The sequence below is a fragment of the Brassica napus genome, chromosome C3 (genome assembly GCF_020379485.1).
Source record: "Brassica napus cultivar Da-Ae chromosome C3, Da-Ae, whole genome shotgun sequence".
NCBI classification, from domain to species: domain Eukaryota; kingdom Viridiplantae; phylum Streptophyta; class Magnoliopsida; order Brassicales; family Brassicaceae; genus Brassica; species Brassica napus.
Window position 1 is genome coordinate 29,570,146 of NC_063446.1, and position 23,339 is coordinate 29,593,484.

At 36.2% G+C, this 23,339-nt stretch overlaps 4 protein-coding genes across 4 annotated transcripts; 1 reads left to right on the top strand and 3 right to left on the bottom strand.

The window, feature by feature from the left end:
* Positions 1-8,518: 8,518 nt before the first annotated feature.
* LOC106379800 lies at positions 8,519-9,053 on the bottom strand. The gene is made up of 2 exons (XM_013819671.3): positions 8,705-9,053; positions 8,519-8,625 (listed from the first exon to the last, which is right to left on the bottom strand). The coding sequence occupies exons 1-2, from the start codon at positions 8,808-8,810 to the stop codon at positions 8,522-8,524; spliced, it is 210 nt and encodes a 69-aa protein (XP_013675125.2). The 5' UTR covers positions 8,811-9,053; the 3' UTR covers positions 8,519-8,521.
* Positions 9,054-15,211: 6,158 nt separating this feature from the next.
* LOC106380404 lies at positions 15,212-16,302 on the bottom strand. The gene has a single exon (XM_048753180.1). The coding sequence runs from the start codon at positions 15,643-15,645 to the stop codon at positions 15,412-15,414; it is 234 nt and encodes a 77-aa protein (XP_048609137.1). The 5' UTR covers positions 15,646-16,302; the 3' UTR covers positions 15,212-15,411.
* Positions 16,303-17,077: 775 nt separating this feature from the next.
* On the bottom strand, positions 17,078-21,972 carry LOC106380223. Its single transcript, XM_013820030.3, has 2 exons — positions 20,642-21,972; positions 17,078-20,557 (listed from the first exon to the last, which is right to left on the bottom strand). Exons 1-2 carry the CDS (start codon positions 20,739-20,741, stop codon positions 20,505-20,507), a joined length of 153 nt encoding a protein of 50 aa, XP_013675484.1. The 5' UTR covers positions 20,742-21,972; the 3' UTR covers positions 17,078-20,504.
* LOC106379415 (glutamine--tRNA ligase, cytoplasmic-like) lies at positions 21,476-23,222 on the top strand. The gene is made up of 6 exons (XM_048749526.1): positions 21,476-21,485; positions 21,817-21,965; positions 22,252-22,323; positions 22,461-22,560; positions 22,721-22,815; positions 22,947-23,222. Exons 1-6 carry the CDS (start codon positions 21,476-21,478, stop codon positions 23,004-23,006), a joined length of 486 nt encoding a protein of 161 aa, XP_048605483.1. The 3' UTR covers positions 23,007-23,222.
* The last annotated feature ends 117 nt before the right edge of the window (positions 23,223-23,339 follow it).

Below are 23,339 nucleotides of genomic sequence, written 5' to 3' on the forward strand. Positions count from 1 at the left end.
AAATACTGCATAATTTCTTCAGATCTTCCAACTCTCTTTCCATGTTGTAAACCAGAACTCATACTTGGGCTTTAAATTATCCGAATATCGCCGGGATTCTCACATGCTTTAGCTGCATCCTTGTGAATCTCATCTCAATATGGTCTCTGGCGACAGAAAAGACCCTCAATATATGGGCTTCAAATTAGGCCTTGTTTGATCATTATTAAGTCCACGTGACTGTTCGAAATTTTCGCTTTTACTTGAAACGCAATGCAAACTTTTATAGCAGAGCTTCAGATTTCTGAATACATATTTGAATACTTGAATAGTAACAGATATGAAACGTGACAGCTCGTATGGCTTACATTTGGATGAATTATTTTGATCAGAGTTCCCCCTCCCGGCAGAGCCGTGCTCGGAAAAAAGAAGCACTTGCTTAGGGCAGCATTTTTTTACAAACAGTTATCAACCCAAATTAAACCTTCTCTCCACCTATCATGAACCAAGTTAACGTTTAAATAACACCATTACGGTTTTAGGGAAATTAGTATAAAATCGATAGTTTGTGCATGTAATTCAAAAAATAGAATTGTTCATATGGTTTTTGGCATTGCTTAAAAGTTTGTGTGTGAAATAACCGGGAACAACTAATTCATAAGGGAATAAGTTATTTTTCCATTGCTCATGTGGTTTCTGGCATTACTTAAAAGTTCATGTGTGAAAAAACCGGGAACAACTAGTTCATAAGAAAATAAGTCATTTCCCCTAGCTTTATGGGTAAGCAAAGTTTTAGATTAAAATGAAAACATGATTTTTAAGAAATAAATTACAAAATATGGAAACAATTGTTAATTGCTAAGAACATTGTGTAAATTAAAAGACTTTCCCCCCCACAAGTTGCAGATGACAAAAATAAATTTTTCCTGTTATTCTCTCACACTAAACTACAATAATTTTATTATTGAAGATATATGTTCATAATGTTTTATAAAAAAATTATTGCTTGGGGCAACTGAAAGTGTTCCACTACAAGAAAACGTGCCCATAACAACGAACATTTACGACGAAAATATTTCGTCGTAAATTTACATGATGTTTACAACGCAATTACGAGGAATCCAACTTTCGTCGTAAACGCCCATGTAAATTTACGACGAATAGATTTCGTCGTAAACTCCATGTAAGTTTACGACGAATGTACGTGGAAAGAGAAATACGTCGTAATCATTACATCGACATTACAACGAAACATGTTACCGTTATATTTAGGTGAAAACGTGTATTCGATGTGCTTAAACTTACCTAATTTCATCGTAAAGTCTTTGTAAATAATATGTTAAAACCATGTAAAATCCATGTAAAATATTCCTTGTAAAATCGTTGTTATATTTCAACTACCCAACTCGAAAATTTTTCTATATATATGTCATTTCCCACAACTCTCTTCCTCACAACACACAAACGGGAGAAAAAAAATCCGAAAAAAAAATCAGAAAAAAAAAGATTTCAAAAAAAAAATCTAAGAAAAAAATGGCCGGTGGCGGTAGTATTTACGAGTTACGGAGTTGGATGTATTTGCACAAAGATTCCGACGGGAGGGTGACGAACGCATTTCTGAGCGGGCTAGAGACATTCATGCACCAGGCGGGCTGTACACCGATCACACAGGAAAGCGGTAAGATGTTCTGCCCCTGTCGGAAATGCAAGAATTCAAAATTTGCACGTAGTGAAACTGTATGGAAGCATTTAGTAAACAGAGGATTTACACCACAATACTACATTTGGTATCAACATGGAGAGGGTTATGGGGGAAATGAAGCTAGTAGTAGTAATAATAATTTTGAGGATGGTCATCATAGTGAAGAACCGAATCATTTGCATAATGAATATAATTATCATCAAGATCATGAGCAGATGGTAGATCATGATAGGGTTCAAGATATGATTAGTGATGCATTTTTAGAAACAACTACAACAATAGCTGATGGAACTGGAAATGTAGAAGAACCTAATTTGGATGCAAAAAGGTTTTATGAAATGCTAGATGCTGCAAATCAACCAATCTACACTGGTTGTAGAGAAGGTCTCTCTAAATTGTCTCTAGCAGCTAGGATGATGAATATTAAAACGGATCATAATTTACCTGAGAATTGCATGGATGCATGGGCGGAGTTGTTTAAAGAGTATTTGCCAGAAGACAACGTGTCTGCTGAATCTTATTATGAGATTCAGAAATTGGTTTATAGTCTTGGGTTGCCTTCGGAGATGATTGATGTTTGCATCGACAACTGCATGATCTACTGGAAAGAAGATGACAAGTTAGAAGAGTGTCGATTCTGCAAAAAACCACGATTCAAACCGCAAGGCCGTGGGAGGAATAGGGTACCGTACCAAAGGATGTGGTACCTACCAATTACAGACAGATTGAAAAGATTATATCAATCTGAGAGGACTGCTGCGTTGATGAGGTGGCATGCGGAACATGTCCAGAGAGATGGTGAGGTTGCACATCCATCAGACGCAAGAGCGTGGAAACATTTCAACAAGGTACACGCAGATTTTGCTACAAATATTCGGAATGTCTATCTTGGGTTATGCACCGATGGATTTAGTCCATTTGGAATGTCTGGTAGACAATATTCTTTGTGGCCAGTCATTCTTACGCCGTACAATTTACCGCCGGATATGTGCATGGAACAAGAATTTCTATTTTTGACCATATTAATCCCTGGGCCGAAGCATCCAAAACGGTCTCTTGATGTTTTTCTTCAACCGTTGATAGAAGAGCTAAAGCAATTGTGGTCAGAAGGGGTGAGGACGTACGATTGTTCCTTGAAAAACAATTTTACGATGCGAGCAGTTCTGCTGTGGACGATAAGTGATTTCTCTGCTTATGGGATGTTGTCTGGCTGGACAACACATGGAAGATTATCTTGTCCATATTGTCTTGGATCGACGGATGCTTTTCAACTGAAGAATGGTAGGAAGAGTTGTTGGTTTGACTGTCATCGTCGCTTTCTTCCACTTGTCCATCCGTACAGAAGAAATAAGACATTGTTTCGGCACAAAAAAATTGTCAGAGACGGTCCTCCTCCATATCTCACCGGCCAGCAGATCGAAGCAGACATTGATTATTACGGAGCTCAGGAAACAGTTAAAGTTGGAGGAAATTGGCATGTTCCTGGAAATATGCCTGATGGGTATGGTGTGTCTCACAATTGGCATAAGAAGAGTATATTTTGGGAGCTACCCTATTGGAAAGATCTTCTCTTACGCCACAATCTGGATGTCATCCATACTGAGAAGAACTTTTTTGAGAACATCATGAATACATTACTTAACGTCCCTGGGAAGACAAAAGATAACAAAAAGTTAAGGATGGACTTACCTGATATTTTTCTCAAGAAGTGAGTTACATATCAAGAGCAATGGAAACGTTCATGTTCCCATCTTCCGGTTGTCATCAGAAGCCAAAACAACCTTGTTTGACTGGGTTGCATCAGAAGTTAAGTTTCCTGATGGTTATGTTTCAAATCTGTCAAGATGTGTTGAACGAGGTCAAAAGTTCTCCGGAATGAAGAGTCATGTGTTTATGCAACGACTACTTCCATTTGCTTTTGCCGAGCTCCTTCCAGCAAATGTCCATGAAGCACTTGCAGGTAATTATAAAACGTTAATATATATACATATGTTATGAAATGTTATTAATTTGATTACTTTTGCAATATACAGCCATCGGCGTTTTTTTCAGAGATCTCAGCACACGTACGTTCAAAGAAGAAGTCATCGAACAACTTCATCATAACATTCCGATCATATTGTGCAACCTGGAGAAGATATTTCCTCCTTCATTTTTTGACGTCATGGAGCATCTAGTTGTCCACCTACCGTATGAAGCATTGCTTCGTGGACCTGTTCACAACGGATGGATGTATCCGTATGAGCGACAGATGAAACATTTGAAGGGGAAAGCAAGAAATCTTGCAAAGGTGGAAGGTTCAATAGTTGCGGGAAGTTTGACAGCCGAAACATCTAACTTCACATCATACTACTTTGCTCCAACTGTTCGTACGAGGAAAAGAGTTCCTAGAAGATATGATGATGGTGGAGTACCGACATCATATCCAATTGATGGTGTTCCTGACATTTTCTGCGAAATTGCACGGTTTGGTGGTAAAACGAAAGAAGTATGGTGGTCATGTGAAGAGGATAAACATAGTGCCCACACTTATATTCTGCTCAACTGCGAGGATGCAGTGACCCGTTACTTTGAAAGGTAAATATTTTTGTGAATGTTAATTATATGAATTGCAGTTAATTATGTATGACTTGATTATTTGTTTAATTTGCAGCATGTTTGTATCTCAAGTTGAAGAAGCAATACCAGGAATATCTGCAACTGATGTGGACACACGTAAAGATAAGCACTTTGTCAAGTGGTTAAAATCACAGGTACGTAATATATCTCATACATTGATTAATTAAGTAAGTGTTTTGATACTTCAATATTAATTAAGAATAACTGCTTTTTGCAGGTTGATTATGACGATCCTTATTATCCCGTATGGTTTCACGAATTGGTTCAAGGTCCAGTTGCAAAGGTCACCACATCACCTATGTATTTCACACGAGGATTTACCTTTCACACATACGAGTATGGGAGACATCGGGCAACGAGTAACTACGGAATATGTGTGAAAGGTGAAACGGACTTTTACGGGATCTTGCAGGAGATTATTGAAGTGGAATTTCCGGGGTTATTGAAGCTAAAATGCGTCCTCTTCAAATGTGAATGGTTCGATCCTGTTGTGAACCGAGGGATTCGGTATAACAAATTTGGTGTTGTGGATGTCAATTTTGGGAGAAGATACAACAAATTTGAGCCTTTCATTTTAGCTTCACAAGCCGAGCAAGTTAGCTTCCTTCCTTATCCTCGGCTTCGAACTTCCGGGATAAACTGGTTAGCTGCTATCAAAATTACACCTCGTGGACGCATTGTCGCTGGAGAAGAACCGCCCTTGCAAGAAGAAGACGCTATCAATGAAGTTGAGGTACCAGAACAACCAACTGATGAAATCCTTTTGATCGACCCGCAAAACTTTCAATATGAAGATATTCCCGAAGATGCGACAGATGAAGCACGTGAAGACGAGTTCGAGAGAAGCGACGATGATGATTGTAATGATAGTGATGAGAACGAAAACGATTTAGAGTGATGTAATATTGATGAGAACGAAAACGATTTAGAGTGATGTAATATATGTCTCTGATGTTGTATTTCTCTATTGTAACGTATGTTTAAAGAAATATTGTTTTTTTACCATCCTAATGTATGTGTAACAAATGTTGTTTTATATAATATGTATTTGTGTTAATTTTAAAAAATTATTTGGAGTTTTAGGGTTTTAGAGTTTAAGTTGGAGAAAGAGCACAAAGTAGTAGGAGAGATATGATGTTAGATGATATGTGACTTTGGGGTTTAGGGATTTCATTCTCGGTGTTTAGGGTTAAGCGTTGTAAAATCGTCGTAAATGGTTATCTATTCCACGTAATTTCGTCGTAAATGGAAAAACGCGGGCCTGGTAACTTCGTCGTAAACGTGAGCCTGGTAAATTCGTCGTAAACCGATGTTTCGACGTAATTTCGTCGTAAATCGAAAAACGCGGGCCTGGTAACTTCGTCGTAAATGAAAAAACGCGGGCCTGGTAACTTCGTCGTAATATTACGTCGCGTTTACGACGAAACCTTTTCTATATATTGGGACGCCGAGACGAGGCTGCCTCGTCCATTCCTCCCAAACTCCTCTCCTCTCCCTCTAAGGTACATTCTCTTTCCTCCTTTTTTTTTTTTTTTAAGTTAGTTTAGGTTATTAATTAGTTAGGTAATTAGTTTAGGTGATTATTTAGATAATTAGTTTAGGTGATTAGTTAGATGACGGAATACTATAGTTTAGGTGATTAGTTAGGTAACGGAATAATTTTTTAATTATGTCGTCATAATTGATTAAATTTATTTAAATTTTTTTTAGATGGCTCCTAGAAGGAAACCAGCAGCACCTACTTATGCCCAGTTGTTTGGCGATGGTTCCGGTACATCTTCTTCCGGTCCATCGTCTTCCGATGCAGTTCCAGACTCTCAGACTTCTCAGAGAGTTTTTTCGAGTCCTCCTCTTCCACCGCAGATGCCTCCACCTCCTCCTCCAGCGGCTGCACCTGAGCCTGTCCCAGAAGGTGCAGTTCATCCGGATTTGCGTGTGCCTTCATATGCTCCCTTCGCGAGATATACGGTGGTGGATTTGCTTGCCCAGCCTGGACGGGGGGGTTTGGATGTTCTAGACCCCGATAGACCCTGAGGAACTTATTGGTAAGTTATTAATTTTTATTACTTTAAAATTTAATTAATTTTTATTTTCTAACGGTTAAATTGTTTTTTTTTAAGGTTTGGGGCTAACAACCGTGTTACCAGGAGCGTTTCGGCGACGACTAAGGGTTACTACGACGGGGCATACCCGAACTGGAGCAAGACACCAAATCACGTTAAGATCACGTGGTTTAAATGTTTTGCGGTAAGATTTTTAAATTTAATTAAATTTTCACTTTAAATATATATATATATATATATATTTTTAATATTTATTATTAATTGTAATTTTTTCAAAATTTTTATGTTTCAGCAAAAGTGGCATTGGTCTTTGGGAATCACCTAGAGTGTGAAGGCGGAATTCGTTGCAAAGGCAAAGATACGCCTCTGCAACACAGTCTCTGATTGGAAGGACAAGTGGGAGATCTACGGGTATGAGGGAAAGCCCACTGAGCTCACGACGGATGTGTGGGATGGCCTCATCGCCTATTGGGAGCACCCCTCTTCGATCAAAAAGACCAATTCGTGCTCGGCTTCTCGAAGGACGAAGGATAAAGATGGTCATTTGCCCATGCTTCATCACAGAACCGGACAAAAACCTCATGCAGGAGTCCGTCTAGAAGCTGTAAGTTTTGTTTTAAATATATATTTTATTCAATTAATATAATTTATAATTTATAATTTAATTTTTTTTGTAGTTCGAGAAGACGGGAGTCTTACCTTCTCTGTCTGACCTATTCAAGATGACTCACGCCACATCCGACGGAGTTTTTGTGGATCCTGCATCTGAGAAACTCTTCTGAACAGTGGCTGGTCGGATTGAAGAACGGGAGACGCAACTAACCCAGGAGTCTCCCGATGGATTACCAGTCACATTGTCCACCGAAGAGGTCGACAGAATCTTCGAAGAGGTAACTTAAAATTTTTGTTTACATTATTTTAAATATTTTAACATAATTAACTATATTAATATATGTTTTGATTTTATAGGTGGCTCCTAAAAAGAAGGGACGGATAGTCGGTATAGGCTCTGTTAACGAAGTTGCAAGGGCAACTTCGTCATACACTTCGAGACGGATGAAGAGACTGCTCAGATGAAGGCTCGAATGGATAGCCAGCAGGTTCGTTTAGACTCTCTTGAGGATTTGCTAGACGTGATGGCCGTGGGAAACCCGGTTATGCAGAGAATGTTGAGTGAGAGACGAGCCGCTCTTGGAATGCCACCACGAGATCCCCAAGAGTCCGATCCAACCCGTCAACAGCCGAGCAACCCCACCAACTACTTCGAGAATATGTAGTTTTTTTATTTTTCTGTTTGTATTATGAATTTAAATATTATTGTATGACTTTTTAAAATATGTTTTCCAATTTCATATTTCGTTTTAAAATTTAAATTATTTTAAATTCTGAATATTAAATATAAATTAAAATCTATTATATACTAATTAATAATAATATAATAAGAAACGATGTAAACTCCTCGTAAACATTACATGGAGTTTACATCGAATGTTTACGAGTGATTAACATCGAAATATTTACGAGGGTTTTACATCGAAATGTTTACGAGTGTTTTACAACGAAAGTATTTACGTGTGCTTTACATCGAAATAATTACGTGGGCTTTACGACGAATATTTACGTGGCTTTTACGACGAATCCTTTCCCTGCGCTTTACGACGAATATATTTCGTCGTAAACGTAACGAGTCGTTTACGACGAAACCTCTGTTACGACGGACGTTTAACAACGAAACGTCTTTCGACGTTAATTCGTCGTAACACCCGGTTTACGACGAATTTACAACGAATTCTGCCCTAGTAAAAAATATGTTTTCTTGTAGTGTTCGCACGGCCCTGCTTCCCGGTTATAGATACCTTTTTACTAAACATACAAATACACAATAGTCAGATCATGTTTTCCGTTTTCATTGGGTCATTGCCTAAGATAGTTTTTTTTTGCTGCAAAAAAAACATACAATAGATTTCACAGAGATGGCAACGACTACGGAGGAATAAGAGTGTGTACAAAAGGAGAAAACAAGATTGGAAGGTTGAAAACATGCCTTTTAAGTTTGAATTACAATTTACCGCCGAAACTTACAAATTAGCAAAACTCTTTACATATTCAAGCTCTGATCATGTTGAAAATATGAGATCTTATTAATTGTGCAGACCTTTTAATCATTGCAGCAATTTCTGCCTTTGGCATGAGGTGAACGGCTGACTTTTACGCTGATCTTGTTTTCCTTGTGAATGTGAATTTTTCCAACTTCTTCGTTGACTTGCAACACATTCAAAACTAATTAAATTACACATATATTCCACATAATTATTATATTTAGATGAAGCAAAAGACTTACGAAGTTTCTGGTTTCTGAGAAATGGAAGGATTGCCGAATCAGAAGATGCGATACATAAAAGTAAAAGTGAAAGTGAAGCTATTAATAGAATGAACTTGAGACTCATTGTTCTTTCCCTATGTATCTTCTGTCTAGCCAACGCGTAAACAATAATTAAATAGTTGTTAGTGTAAGACTGTTAGGTAGAGATCATATCAGTGTCGTTCTCATTAAAGTTGGTGGTGATTTGTATTAGTCAATGCATTTTTAATGAGCGGATGCTGGCTTTTTAATCTTCAATTTCTTCTCCTTATACTTGCACTATAAGAAAATTTATACCATGGATAGGTACCTTTAGGTGTCTTGGAATTATCTCCAACGTTAATCATCAATTTCGGTAAAACAAGATTTTAAAAGCATAATTCTTTGTTATACCGAGATCGGTCGGAGACTAGTAAGAAAGACAAGAACTCGTCGGTGGGTTAGCAACAAAGACGTTTATTAGATCAAATGAATTTAATCGGTTTACAAATGAGGAAAGAAGCATTGAAAACAAACCGGCGAAAGCGAATTCGCCAGAAAAATACAACTCGGCGAGAAGAAGAACAAGTAAAACCCTAATTTTAGTCGCCTAGTGTGAGTGTAGTCGATCCCGGATTCCTTTTTGATGTCTTCCTCCTCTCTTAGATAGTTGGTTCAACCTCTATAACCTAGTTTGCCTTATTTTGATGGGCTTTAGCACGTCAGACCGCTCAGTTGGATCGCTCAGTTGGATCGCTCCGTCAAGCCGTCGAAGAGACTGCTTTTAGTCAACCGTTTGAATCGACTAAAGCAGTCATGAGCCGACTTAGAGCTTTGTCGCTAAGTCAAGCCGACGATATCAATTTTGGTGGGTCTGGCTTGCTAACTGATGGGTCTTGTGGAGGAGTGTAATCCACCTCCTACAATACAGATACTCTATTTATTTTTCTCTTTTATTTTCTTTTACGGAGACATTGTTTGAAGCAATATGAAAAAGGGCTGAAGAAGTGAGCATACACACAATTTTCATCTAATATAAAGTGTTAGGACAAAGAACAATATGAAAAAGCCAACATCCGGTCATTATGCATTGACTAATACCCTGGAGAGCTAAACTTAGGTATCTTGAAATTATCTCCAACGTTATGATCAATTTCGATGAAACAAGATAAAAGACTCGTTGATGTACACTCGATAGTCTAATTATATACACCCTTGTTTTATATTTTATTTCATAATATAAGTAGTTTTAGTAAAAAAAGTTTTGTTTTACAATATTATAACTAATTTTAACATTTCAATACAACTTTTATATTTATTGAATATTGTGTGACCAATTAAATTATACTCTCCGTTTTATAATACATAATTTTTGAATGTTTTTGATGTTTTATTTGATGTTTTAACATTTCAATGTTTACTTTAAATTTATTGAAAATTGTTCGACCAATGATATTTATTGTTTTTTATATGGTTAGTAAAATTAATTATAGCTTATATTTTTAATGATAATCAAAAAGAAAAAGTAAATTTCTTAATTTGTGTGTTATAAGCTTTTTTATAATTGGTTGAAGTTATATATATTAAATGATATATTTTTTTAAATAACTACTTTCTTAATATTAGTACTTTTAACTAAAACTACCTACAATTTGACACGGAAGGAGTACATGTTGGTTTCAAATTAATTTTCCTTATTTTTTTTGCCTTTATTTCTTTTACAAAGACATCTTCTGAAGTAACATGATAAAGAGCTGAAAAAGTGAACACACGCACACACAATGAGTACAAGACATGACGATACACCTAGGCAGGGGTTATGAAAATTGGCCGAACCAAAGTGTAAGAACTTGATCGAGACTCGTGAGATTGTAGTGGGTGAAAAATAACATGAAGACCTAAGGCGATCAAGACAAGCTAACTTGCTGCAGATAATCTGGTGAATCTCTCTCACCAAGTGATGGAGGATCAGTTTTGAAGATGGAGGAATATAATCGAATGTTTTTCTCCTTCCGCAACTACTATATATTGATCGAAGTGAAAGATCATTACATGTCATAACATTTAACTTACATCTATTAAATGTTGATTAGGTGTTTTTTCCCCGCTGCTTTCGCCTTGCAAACAACAAGTACTATAGAAATAAGGAAATTTGCCAAAACTAACCCACAACTTGATTTTAATCCCAAACATATATTCAAACTTGAACCAAATGCAAAACTAACATAAAAGCCTTGTGAAATTACAGCTCAGTCCCTTGTAACCAAACAAAAAAACAGAAGCCATTTTTACGAATATAGCCCTAGTAAGTCGTCTGAGTCGTCTAAGATATTGGAAGTCGTCTGGACGATTTCAAAGTAAGTCTTCTGGTGTAGCTGATCTTAAAAATAATTTTTAAATTTTTAAATTTTAAAAAAAAATATTTTGGTAAGCGAAAAATTAAAATCATGTAATTATAAACAGTTTTAAGTGATATAAATTAAAATATAACAAAATTGAATTGTTTTCAACATAGATGAGTGTAGGTAGTGAATCATGGTATTCTTTGGTCTAGGGTTTGGCAACATATGTTGTAGTAATGTATGAATACTTAGGGTTAGATTTTGGAAAGCTTGAATGTTTTTTTGAAAAATTAATTGTTAACCTATACATGTTTATTTTTGGGTATAGTAAACACTTTTGAAGTTTAATTTGATTTTATGAAGTGTTTAGTTAGTTAATTAAGTTTAGGGGTTATGTTTAGGGTCTAGACGACTTACATTTCAGTCGTCTGGTAAAGAAATTAAAACAGACGACTTACATGTATGTCGTCCAAATATTCCCGCCAAAAAAATTTTAAAAAATTATTTTCCCGCTTAAATAATTTAAACCAGACGACTTACAAGTCTTCTATTTTTTGCTTCCCACTATATAAAGAAAATTTTACACATTCTCTCTCCTCCTCTCAAATGGCTGCAACAAAAATGTAATGTTCATCACTCTAAAACTCTTCAACCTCTCTCTAATCTCTTTGACTTGAAAACACCAAACTTTATATGAATTTTTCAGTTTTGTCTCATGTCTTTCTTATTAATCTATCTTTTTTTGCAGGTTTTTAATCAGATGGTACTCATCTTCCACTCATTTAAAGATAGATCTATTAATTTTAGATATGTATTTTTGTGTGTTCTATAAAGGTAGATTTATCTAATCTTCCACTCATTTTCTCTGTTTTTAAGTCATTTAAACGTTTTTGGATATGCAGGTTTTTCAGATCTAGATTTGATATGCAGGATTTTCAGATCTGGAAGACTTCTGGGACGACTTACATGTTAGTCGTCTAAAATATAATGCACTAGACGACTTCCAGGAAGTCTTTCAGACGACTTCCATTTCAGTCGTCTAGACTTCCTGGAAGTCACCTGGACTTCCTGAAAGTCGTCTGGACTTCATGGAAGTCTTCTGACGAAGTCTCCTTTTCATAATAGATATGAGCGTTTTGGTAAGTTTTTATGTCGGATTTTTCTTCATTTGGTAACTTCTTGCTGTATAAAGTTCTTACTTTTTTCCCAAACTAAAACTCTCCAAACCCACTCTAATCTATTTGACTTGAAAACACCAAACTTTATATGAATTTTGCAGTTTTGTCTCATGTTTTTCTTACTAATCTATCTTTTTGCAGGTTTTTAATCAAATGGTACTCATCTTCCACTCATTTAAAGGTAGATCTATTAATTTTAGATATGTATTTTTATGTGTTCTATAAAGGTAGATTTATCTAATTTTTCACTCATTTTTTCTGTTTTTAAGCAATTTGAACGTTTTTGGATATGCAGGTTTTTCAGATCTAAATTTGATATGCAGGTTTTTCAGATCAGGAAGACTTCTGGGACGACTTACCTGTTAGTCGTCTAAAATATAATGCACTTGAAGACTTCCAGAAAGTCTTCCAGACGACTTCCATTTCAGTCGTCTAGACTTCCTGAAAGTCGTCTAGACTTCCTGGAAGTCTTCTGACAAAGTCTTTTTTCATATCTAGTGGAGTCCAAGCTTGTCTTTGTAGAGGAATGATCGATAATAGTTTTGTTTGTGGTCTGTTTTGTGAATTGCATGTCTACTCTTTTAGTTGTGATTTTTTTTGTAAAATCAGTAATGATGTTTCCCAAGATGTAATACATGTGCTAACAATGTGTTTACACATTTACAAATCAATGAAATAATAAACTTCAGTAGCCTTTTTATCAATAATAAACAAATCAATGAAATAATAAACGTCAGTAGCTTGTCTTCCGCTGATCCTCTCACCATTTCTTGCGCATATAACGCTTGAGTTGCCACATACTTGGTTACCCAAAACGTTTTAGTCCCATGTTTCACACTTGCTCGGACCTTTCATTGACAACCACTAACACGACATGTTGCCACAAAGAGAGTTTTCGTTGACTTGAATATTTTGAAGGAGAACCTACGCCTCACCGCTGAAACCGTTCTCATCTTGCTAAAGCTTGATACACAAAGACGTACTTCATGCGTTTTAGTTATCTCGAGCAAGTTCCGAACTTGTCTATCACTTGTAACATGAATAGGAGGAAGGTCTGGAGCCATCTGTTGTAATGAGTAGGTTAACTCCACAGACTCTGTGTTCATGTCCAGGTTATAATCTTCTTGAGCCATTGCAACAAGATCAGCATGTGTCGAACCTTCACTCAAAAATAACATTCTCGCTCCTTTGAAATGATCAACCACAAAATTCCAACATCCATCTTTCAACAACCATTCTCCATACACTGTATGTAACTGACGCATCTTCTGAAAAAGTCAAAATAAAACACATTAGCAAACTTAGAACAAAGAAAACGAAAGTTTATTAAAGATCGAAGCGGACGACTTCAATCTAAGTACTCCTGACGACTAAACTATACGTCGTCTGGTCAACGCAGAAGTTATTTTTGCAATTGACTTTGAAATATGTTATTTCAGACGACTGAAAAATAAGTCGTCTACTTTTGTTTGGTTAAAAAAAAACTCCAAAAAAGCTAGACGACTTACATTTCAGTCGTCATAGGTTAGTTTTGCATTTGACTGGATTATTTCAGAAGTTTGACTTTCCTGGACGACTTACATTTCAGTCGTCTCGTAAAAATTAAAATAATAATATGTTTTTTAAAACTAGACGACTTACAATTAAGTCGTCATAGGTTAGTTTTACAATTGAAAAAAAAATTCAATATTTAATTATATAGAGACGACTTACAATTCGGTCGTCCGTTAGATGACTTACATGTAAGTCGTCCATGATTTACGAGGTTTGACCAGAATCTCGGAATAAAATCCTGGACGACTTACATGTAAGTCGTCGGGCGGATGACTGAATTGTAAGTCGTCTGGATATGATTAAATATTGAAGTTTTTTTTTCAATTGCAAAACTAACTTGTGACGACTTAATTGTAAGTCGTCTAGTGTTAATAAAATATTGATATTTCAATTTTCACCTGACGACTGAAATGTAAGTCGTCCGGAAAAGTCAAACTTCTGAAATAATCCAGTCAAATGCAAAACTAACCTATGACGACTGAAATGTAAGTAGTCTAGGTTCTTTGGAGATTTTTTTGTAACCAAACAAAATCAGACGACTTAACTTTCAGTCGTCTCAGAAAACCGATTTCAAAGTCAATTGCAAAAATAACCTCTGCGTTGACCAGACGATTTCCAGGTAAGTCATCTACAGCCAGACGACTTCCCATGTAAGTCGTCTGACGAACAGATCTGGAAAAAAACTCAATTTCATACCTTAAATTGGTGAGATAACTTCCTTAGCACACAGAATCTCAAACGAAAGTGACCCACCCAGAATCGTTAGTTTCTATGACTTTATGAACCATAAAAAATATAGAATCAAAATCTTGGGTTTTTTTAGCTCATTGTGAAGAGAAAGTGAGAGATATGTTGTGTTTAGTTCACAAGAATGGAAAAATAAGAAGGGTAACTCAATTTTGGGAGCATTAAGTGCTTCAAATTGGTTGTTCATGGTGGTTGGGATATTGATGACAATGGCAATCTTGTAATTACTTGAAGATGATGAGGGTGAGAGAGTAAAAATGTTATTTTCGAAAAAAAATAAAAATTTGATGGCATTTTCGTGAATTATATGAACTTGTGGGGTGAATAGGACAAAACCAATTTTCAAAAAAATAGGAGGTTAGTTTTGTGTTTGACAATTATGCAAAAAGACCTCTATATGCACAAAACAGTTCAATGTAGCGCGTGAAAAGACATCCAGATGCGCATAGATGAAGATATATTTTATTCAGAGGGACTCCGTTTAAGCGAATTTAATGTACTCCCTCCGTTTCATATTGTAAGTAGTTTTAGGGAAATTTTTTTGTTTCAAAATGTAAGTAGTTTTCGTATTTCTAGGTAACTTTTACATTTATTGAATACAGTGTGACCAATCAAATTAAATAGACTTATTTTTTATTGGTTAAATTATATCTAACCTATTTATTATAAAATACTTTTTAAAAACATAATAATTTTATTAATCTTCGCGCTTTTAGCCAAAACTACTTATATTATGAAACGGAGGGAGTATCTTTTTATAATATTCTGCTCATTTTGAACTATAAAATGTTGTTAAAAAAGGAATTATATAATAAAATATTTGTAAACCGGTCCACTTAAACACCATGCGAACCATAGACGGCCGCTCACATGCTGTTTCGCCTTGCTAACAACATCGGCGTGCGGATCCTGACTTAGGGGGTGCTTCTATCATCACTGCAGGATAAATTGAGGCTAATAAGTAAACTAAAATGGAAAATATGGAGTAAATCAGATTATAAATTTTGCAGGATTTCTTACAAACTTTGCGGATTTGGTATGGCTGAGTTGAAGCTGCATAAGATGAAACCACGAAAGAGAGAACCAGGAACAAAGCAATCAGGCTCAAATTTCTCTTCATTTTCTTCTATCTCTATGTTTGTGTTGTAGGTAAAGAATAATCTTATGTGTGTATTTATACCAGTTAGGCAGTTCCAACTATTATTATTTTAAAACGTGATGACACAATCACGCTATTCGCATAAAATGAAGCTACGTACAGTAGAATCTTTTTGCTTGTCCAACTCACCAACAAGAGCATGCACAGCAAGAGGAAGAGAAAAAAAGTATAGAAGAGAGATGAAGAATCGATTCTTTATAAAGAATGTTGGTACAAAGATGAGAGACTTAAGTGGTTAATGATAGGCAGACTTTCAGATTGCCAAGAAATCAGGATTCGAAAGCATCTCACTACACTTTACCTTGTGACTACGCGGATATAGGTTTACCTGACGGCCGATTTGAATATTCATAGTGAGAGTTCATATGTGAGTCACATCATTGCATGCACCACCATTTTGGAGATTAGTCCGAGCTTCTCCATGAAGCTAGGATACCCTAAATTAGAAAGAAAAAAAATGAGAAACTTTTCTTCATTATGTGTATTAATAGGGGTTCCAACTCTGTTATTGTTTAATTATTATTTTTGTTATATTATTATTATTATATGTTAAAGAAACTACGAGGAGAGATTGTTCGTTTGCTCACCCAGGTGATCCATCTGGGTGAAGATGCAAATCGATGTTCGTTTTGTGCATTATAATGCTACATCCAGATGGATCACCCAGCTGAATTTTTAAAAACTCATCTCAAATTCTCACCCAAATAAAGATGAGTCTTGATGGTGCATCTGGATGCAGATGCATCAACTTCAGTCCAAAATGATAAATGACAAAAATGACCTTTAAAAATCAAAATATTATTTTCAAACCGTAAATTCTATTTTTTTGCAAATACATTTTTCCGCCAGAACCAAAAAATACATATTCCCGCAAAAACTGAAAAAACACACTTTCCCGCCAAAACCGCAAAATGTGTTTTTCCTCAAAAAAAACGTAAAACGCACATTTCCATAAAAACACACTTTTCAGCCAAACCAGTAAAACCGCACTTTTAGGCCAAAACCGGAAAAATGCATTTTCCCGTCAAACCCGAAAAAACGCATTTTTCCGCCATAACCCAAAAAATGCATATTCCCGCCAAAACCCCAAAAAATCATTTTCCGGTCAAAACCGCAAAAAGCATTTTCTCGTCAAAACCAGAAAACGTAATTTTCCCGCCAAAACTGGAAAAACGTATTTTTCCGCCAAAACTGGAAAAACGTATTTTCCCGCCAAAACCGGAAAAAGTATTTTCCCGCCAAAACCGGAAAAGCACATTTTCCCGCTCTGGAAAAATGTATTTTCCCGCCCTGGAAAAACATATTTTCCCGCTAAAACTGGAAAAACGTATTTTCCCGCCAAAACTGGAAAAACATATTTTTCCGCTAAAACCGGAAAAACACATTTTCCCTCCAATACTAGAAAAACGTATTTTTCCGAAACCGAAAAATAATATTTTCCACCAAAAAAGTAAAAATGCACTTTTCCCGTCAAAAACGCAAAAATGCACATTTCCCGTCAAATCCGCAAAAATGCATTTTCCCGCCAAAATCGCGAAAAATAAACTTTTCCCATCAAACCCGCAAAACACACTTTTTCGTCAAAAGCACATTTTGCGCCAAAACCGCAAAACGTACTTTTCTCTCCAAAACCGCATAAAATTATTTTCTGCCAAACCCATAAAAACGTATTTTCCGCCAAACTCATAAAAACGTATTTTCCGCCAAAACCACAAAAATGTATTTTTCGTCAAAAACACATTTTTCCTCAAAAACCGCAAAAATATTTTCCGCCAAAACCGTAAAAATGTTATTTTCCGCCGAAACATAAAAAAAAATATTTTAGTCATTTTATTAATAAGTCCACCTGGATGCAGTTGCAAGTTAAAAAATGAAAAGCAAACGAACATAGCTGCATTCAGATGTTCATCTGGAAGCATGGACGAAATGAAGAAATGAACAACACCCAGATTAAGCATCTGGATAAGTCATCTAGATGGATCATCTGGATGCATTTTCCAGATGTAAAAACGAACCGGCCATAGTATACAAAAAACTACGAGGAGAGATTCATGATGCTCTAAGGTTACAAAAGGTGAACCTGCTTGTCCACATCATTACGTATCGTAGTGGTCTCACCAGCCGATAATTTTCAAAGTCACGTAATTCCAATATACCGATGAATATATTTAAGACTAATTAACCTAATAATTATCAGCACAAAAATTGGATCATGACTGAATTAATATTGTTTCTTTTTTTTTGCTAAATTGTAAATGTCATTATTTCTAATGAAGGTTTCGGTTACAAGATGATTTGCAACCACAGTTTACAAAAAAAAAAAAAAAAAAATTGATTTGCAACCATAGTTTGCTGAGACAGCCATTTGGTTGCTTAGAAGCCGCAAAAAGTCTAAAAAAACTCCTAAGAACCTAAGTACTTAAATTCAAGTTCCTCACAATGGAAGACTTGAAGTTAAGAGATCAACTAGAACAACAAACAACAATGTAAATCTCCCATACCTAAGCGCTTCAAGCTCAATCAGAAAACCTCATAAGCAGGAGAATAGCTAAAAGGGACGTTCAGTCGAACACTCACCGAAGTGGCTCCAAGCAGCTTCAACGGAGGTGGCTGGCTCTCACCCCGGGACACCACTGGAGGAGGACGCCGATAGAACAAATCCCATAGCTATCTCGAGAGGAAGCAAAGAACAGTACCGAGTCAACACCGCAGAGACAGGAAGGACAGGTTACGGTCAAGCGCAGGCGGTCTAAACATGCTCCATCCGGCCACGCGACACAAAAGGTGCAGTAAAGAGTCCAACTATTACAGAGCTAACTGTCGGAGCAGAGGACACGGGAAGTAAGCGCATAAGGAGTTTTGAAACTCCTTAAAGCAGATGACTCAATCAGGAAGCAAGAAAGCTCGATCTTAACGCAAGCGACGCCGTAACATAGGGTTGTCCTCAAAACCCAAGCGAACAGCATCAGGAGCAAGAGGGAGAAGCCACATGCTTACTGTGAGACCACCATGGTTGTTGTCTGTTGAACTAAATACAGAGGTCCTCGGTGGCTCACCTCGAAGCCACTTTTCACTCTGGAAAGAGAGGAGAAGCTCTACAACAAACCTTGGAGCATGCCGATAGAAGAAACCGATTGGAACGAGACGACGGGGCAAGAACGATGAAGGCAGCAACGCGTCGGAGTTCCGGCGGGTCTCGGATCCCAGATCTGACCCAGATCCGAGCGCAATCGGCGACTAGCAGCAGACCCAAGGCCCCTAAGATAACACCAGCCTCGTCTCGCCTCGCAAGAGCTCCGGAAGAAACAAAATGCCCGTATACGGCTGTTGAATTAATATTGTTTGAAATGCATAGCACGTGGAAAGAAACAAAATGCCCGTATACGTCTGGAGACTCTAAATTGGAATTGTCCGATTGGTATGGCTATAGGGTTTTTATTCGATATATTTCTTATCACTGAAAAAATATTAACATCTTGAACGATACATGATGTAAGGCATTTGATGAATACAAAGCTAGCAAAAAACAAGTTCTTCCAATATATACTAAATCACACGTTCCCTTCATGAAATGGCGACATAAATATATGTCTGAAGTAAAAAACTCTAAAAAACTTTTAGATCATCAGACATGACTACTGAAAGACTCATGTATGTGTGCCTGCAACGACAATGCTTCAACGATAGATTTTTATGCGGAAAGCACTGTGAAATCATGACAATCATGATTGTGAAAGTTGAGACTGATGTCGATCTTCTAACTCGTCAGCATAAAAGAGAGACTTGTGATCGCGGCCCTAGCTAGATTTGTTACATTTATATTCTAGCCTTTCGCAAATAGATGTTTCTCTTTACCATTTAAGAATTTAGATTAAGAAAAGCATAATGTATTGTGCTATGAACACTACACAACGTAAATAACATGCCATTTATGAGTGATAGGATAATCTTTTATGTCAAAAAAGGAAAAAAAGAAACAAGGCAGTACACCTAACTATCAAGGTGAGGGGTTATCATGAAAGTTACCCGGAAGTGTAAGAAAGGTATCTTGATCGTGACTCGTGAGTCGTGAGGTTGTAGTCTTGTAGTGGGTGACAAATAGCATGAAGAGATAGATACCTTCGGCGATCATGAGAAGCGAGCTTGCTGACAAGAATCTGGTGAATCTCTCTCTAAGCAAGTGAGAATATGTTTCGGAGATGGAGGGATATAATCGAATGTTTCTCTCCTTCCACAACTACTGTACATACAATGAAATTCCATTTCATTTATTCACAGAGTATATATATCACACATAATGAAACAACACCTTACAAATAAATCACTAGTTAATAGATCATTACATGTCATAACTTAGAAATGATTAGGTTTCTCCCGCTGCTTTCGCTTTGTTAACAATAAGTACTACAGAAATATGCACCAGATATAGATGGACATTATTGTATTCATAGGGATTCTATTCAAGCGAAATTTAGATGTATCTTTTTGTATTGCCTTTTGAATTTTAACTATAAAACTAGAGAGTGAGGGCGGGTATATTATTGATGCCCAAATATATTGATGCAGTTAGGTGAGAACTGATGTGGTGGTTATTAGGTTAACTGATGCGGTGGTTATTGTATAAAGTTTATATTTTTCTTATATACAGTTATCATATCAAAAGGTAGGTATCATGGAAAATATTTGTTGGACTAAACTAATATTAATAGGTCACACTTGTGTTTATAGAATAGATAAAATATTTTGTAAACCGGTCCACTAAACCACCCCGAATCATAGCCGGCCTCTCTCATGCTGTTTCTCCCGCCGCTTTCGCCTTGCTAACAACATTGGGGGGCAGGTCGTGACTTACTAGGGGGTGTTCCTATAATCACTGTAGGGTATATTGACGCTAATTAGTAAACCAAAATGAAAATTATGGAGCAGATCAGATGATAAATTTTGCGGGACTACTTACAAAGTTTGCGGATTTGGTATGATTGAGTTGAAACTGCATAAGATGAAATCACGGAAGAGAGAACCAGAAACAAAGCAATCAACCACAAATTTCTCTTCATTTTCTTCTACCTTTACGTTTGTGTTGTAAATGAAGAGTTATGTGTGTGTATTTATACCAGTTTATAATTTTATTTCTTTTTAAACGTGAGGTTTACAATGAAGCAGCGTAGACCATAATATATGACCTGAAGAAGAGTCTTCTACGTAGACAAATATGTTAGTTTTGTAAATTTTTCCTAAAACGCGTTAACATATTGCCTGCCACAATTAACCTAAGGTGGGCATTATTAAACTTGTTAGACCTCCGATCTATCTCTATAATAGAGATCTATCTCTATAATAGAGATCTCTAAAATAGAAAAAAAAATAGTGTTTTTGTTCCAATATGTTCCTCTATAATAGAGAAATGTTATATTTGCTTTTATAAATAGATCAATGCTATTTTTTCTCCTAAATATAGAAATTTCTAAAAGAGAGAAAAAAATAGAAATAGTGTTTTTGCTTCAATGTATTTCTCTATAATAGAAGAATACTATATTTTAGAAATTTCTATATTTAGGAGAAAAAATAGCATTCATCTATTTATAAAGGCAAATATAGCATTTCTCTATTATAGAGAAATACATTGAAGCAAAAACACTATTTCTACTTTTTTCTCTATTTTAGAAATTTCTATTATAGAGATAGGTTGGAAATGCTCTTGGTTCATGAGTTTGTAAATCTTTCCAAAATTCAACTGTAGAGGTCCCAAAAGAACAAAGATTTAGGAGAAAGAAAAATAAAACTTAAGGAAATGGAGAATGGTGAAGTGATCATTAAATCTATCACAAAAATCACGTTATTCGCATAAAATGAAGCAATTAAAAGAAACACAACTACAGAAACCCAACGTCATATTTTTCTTGTCCAGTTCAACCTGCATGTAAGAGCATCTTTATCCATGTACCTTACGGGGTTTTAGAAGAAATTATGATTAAAAGAAAAAGAAAAAAAAAGCAATTAAAACAAGAAACGCCTCTTAGATTGTGACAATAGGAGTCGTCTCTTAAGTACACGTGTTGAGACTTGGCTTTTTCTTCTTCCTCTTTTGATTCTCCTCTTGGATCAATCTCCGGCTCAATGGCTCCCAATCAGTTTCCTTTCCCATCAGTTTCGGCGCCATAGCTCCCAATGACGATGAATCTGTGAAGCTCTTCCTCAGCATCGGTCTGGACGAGAAAACCGTCACCACTACCATCAACAACCCCAAGGTCACCGCTAATCTCACCGCCGTTATCCACGAGGTATTGTTTCTAGTCTCTCCTCCTCCTTCTTCTCCCCTCGCTACTGTTGTATCCGCCATCGTTATGTATTCTGATGAAATTGGATTGAAGATGACTAAGTATCGTTTTACCTTTCTCCTCTGTTGACTGAATCCAAATTTTATGAACTCGGTTCGAAATTCTTGGTTTGATTGATGATTTGGATTCTTTGCATGTATGCATCTGGTTTAATTTGATCACTTGGCTATGCATGTATACATTTGGATCAATGCTGGAAAGAAACTTATTGATGTGTTATGTGAATCAGGTCGCTACTAAGCACCATTCAAATCTTCTTCTGCATCGTCCTACATTGTTCAAGTACATTGTTTCCTCCAAGGTTAGCTTACGACGCCTTTATTTATAGTCTCTGCAGCTGGAGTGTAATCCCTCAGTCCTTTGTGGGATTTGGTTCTGTTTTGTTGATGGAAAACTGGCAAATAATGTTTTGATTCTCTCTGTGTGATGAATCTGCAGATTAAAACTCTAGCACAATTGGATGCTGCAGTTTTGTTTTTTGAAAATCACGCTCCTGAGGACTTCAAGTTAAATGAATTTGAGGAGGCATGTGGTGTTGGTAAGAGCGTTTGGGTCTTACTAGCCGGGATTGTATTTATTTCTCAATGCTAGCATGTATAGAGTTTCTGTTTTCTTTATTTAAATGGTGCTTAAAGGTTATATGTTTTTGTGTTTTATGTGAATCTGGAGATGAGATCTTCATTATCTTTTTGGAACAGGGGTTGAAGTTTCTGCAGAAGATATTGAGAAAGCAGCTGATGAACTTTTGAAGAGAATAAGAAAACAATCGTGGAGCAGCTCTACCGAACTAATGGTTAGTCTGTGCGCTTTACTTGTTTTTTTTTCTCCGAGGCATATCCTTTTGTGCATTTCTCTATATTTTTATTTTCACATAACCAACTTATTATGTTTCTTGGTTGAACTTGATGTATTTGTGTTGTGTAGTGGGTCAATTGCTTAGACATGTCCGGAAAAGTTTGCCATGGGCAGATCCTAAGATTGTAAAGGTGAGCTAACCATTTTAGCACACTGCCTTCTTTGCTAGCCAGAAACGAAATCTTAGTTTTCTTATTTTGTCATATTTCTGTAATAGGACGTCATAGACAGAAAAATGTATGAACTACTTGGTGTTCTTTGCTGGTCATTTTTGTTAACCCGTGTGTAACAAACAAAGTTCACTTGATGAGCAAAAAACTGAATAAAGCTTTTAGGTTATACTAATCTTTGTTTTTTTTTTTTTTTTAAATCTATGTTTAGAATGTCATGTTTAAGAATTTAATAAATAAATTTGAAATTTAATAACATAATGTTTAATTTTTTTTTTTTAAACCTTTAAAT

Excerpts from the sequence above, each read along its gene's own strand:
- LOC106379800 (XM_013819671.3), bottom strand. The coding sequence starts at position 8,810 with ATGAGTCTCAAGTTCATTCTATTAATAGCTTCACTTTCACTTTTACTT. Across the intron at positions 8,626-8,704 it reads TCTCAGAAACCAGAAACTTC|TCAACGAAGAAGTTGGAAAA; the intron begins GTAAGTCTTTTG and ends ATGTGTTGCAAG.
- LOC106380404 (XM_048753180.1), bottom strand. The coding sequence starts at position 15,645 with ATGAAGAGAAATTTGAGCCTGATTGCTTTGTTCCTGGTTCTCTCTTTC.
- LOC106380223 (XM_013820030.3), bottom strand. The coding sequence starts at position 20,741 with ATGAAGAGAAATTTGTGGTTGATTGCTTTGTTTCTGGTTCTCTCTTCC. Across the intron at positions 20,558-20,641 it reads ATACCAAATCCGCAAACTTT|TGATTATAGGAACACCCCCT; the intron begins GTAAGTAGTCCC and ends TATACCCTACAG.
- LOC106379415 (XM_048749526.1), top strand. Across the intron at positions 21,966-22,251 it reads TCACCGCCGTTATCCACGAG|GTCGCTACTAAGCACCATTC; the intron begins GTATTGTTTCTA and ends TATGTGAATCAG. Across the intron at positions 22,324-22,460 it reads AGTACATTGTTTCCTCCAAG|ATTAAAACTCTAGCACAATT; the intron begins GTTAGCTTACGA and ends ATGAATCTGCAG.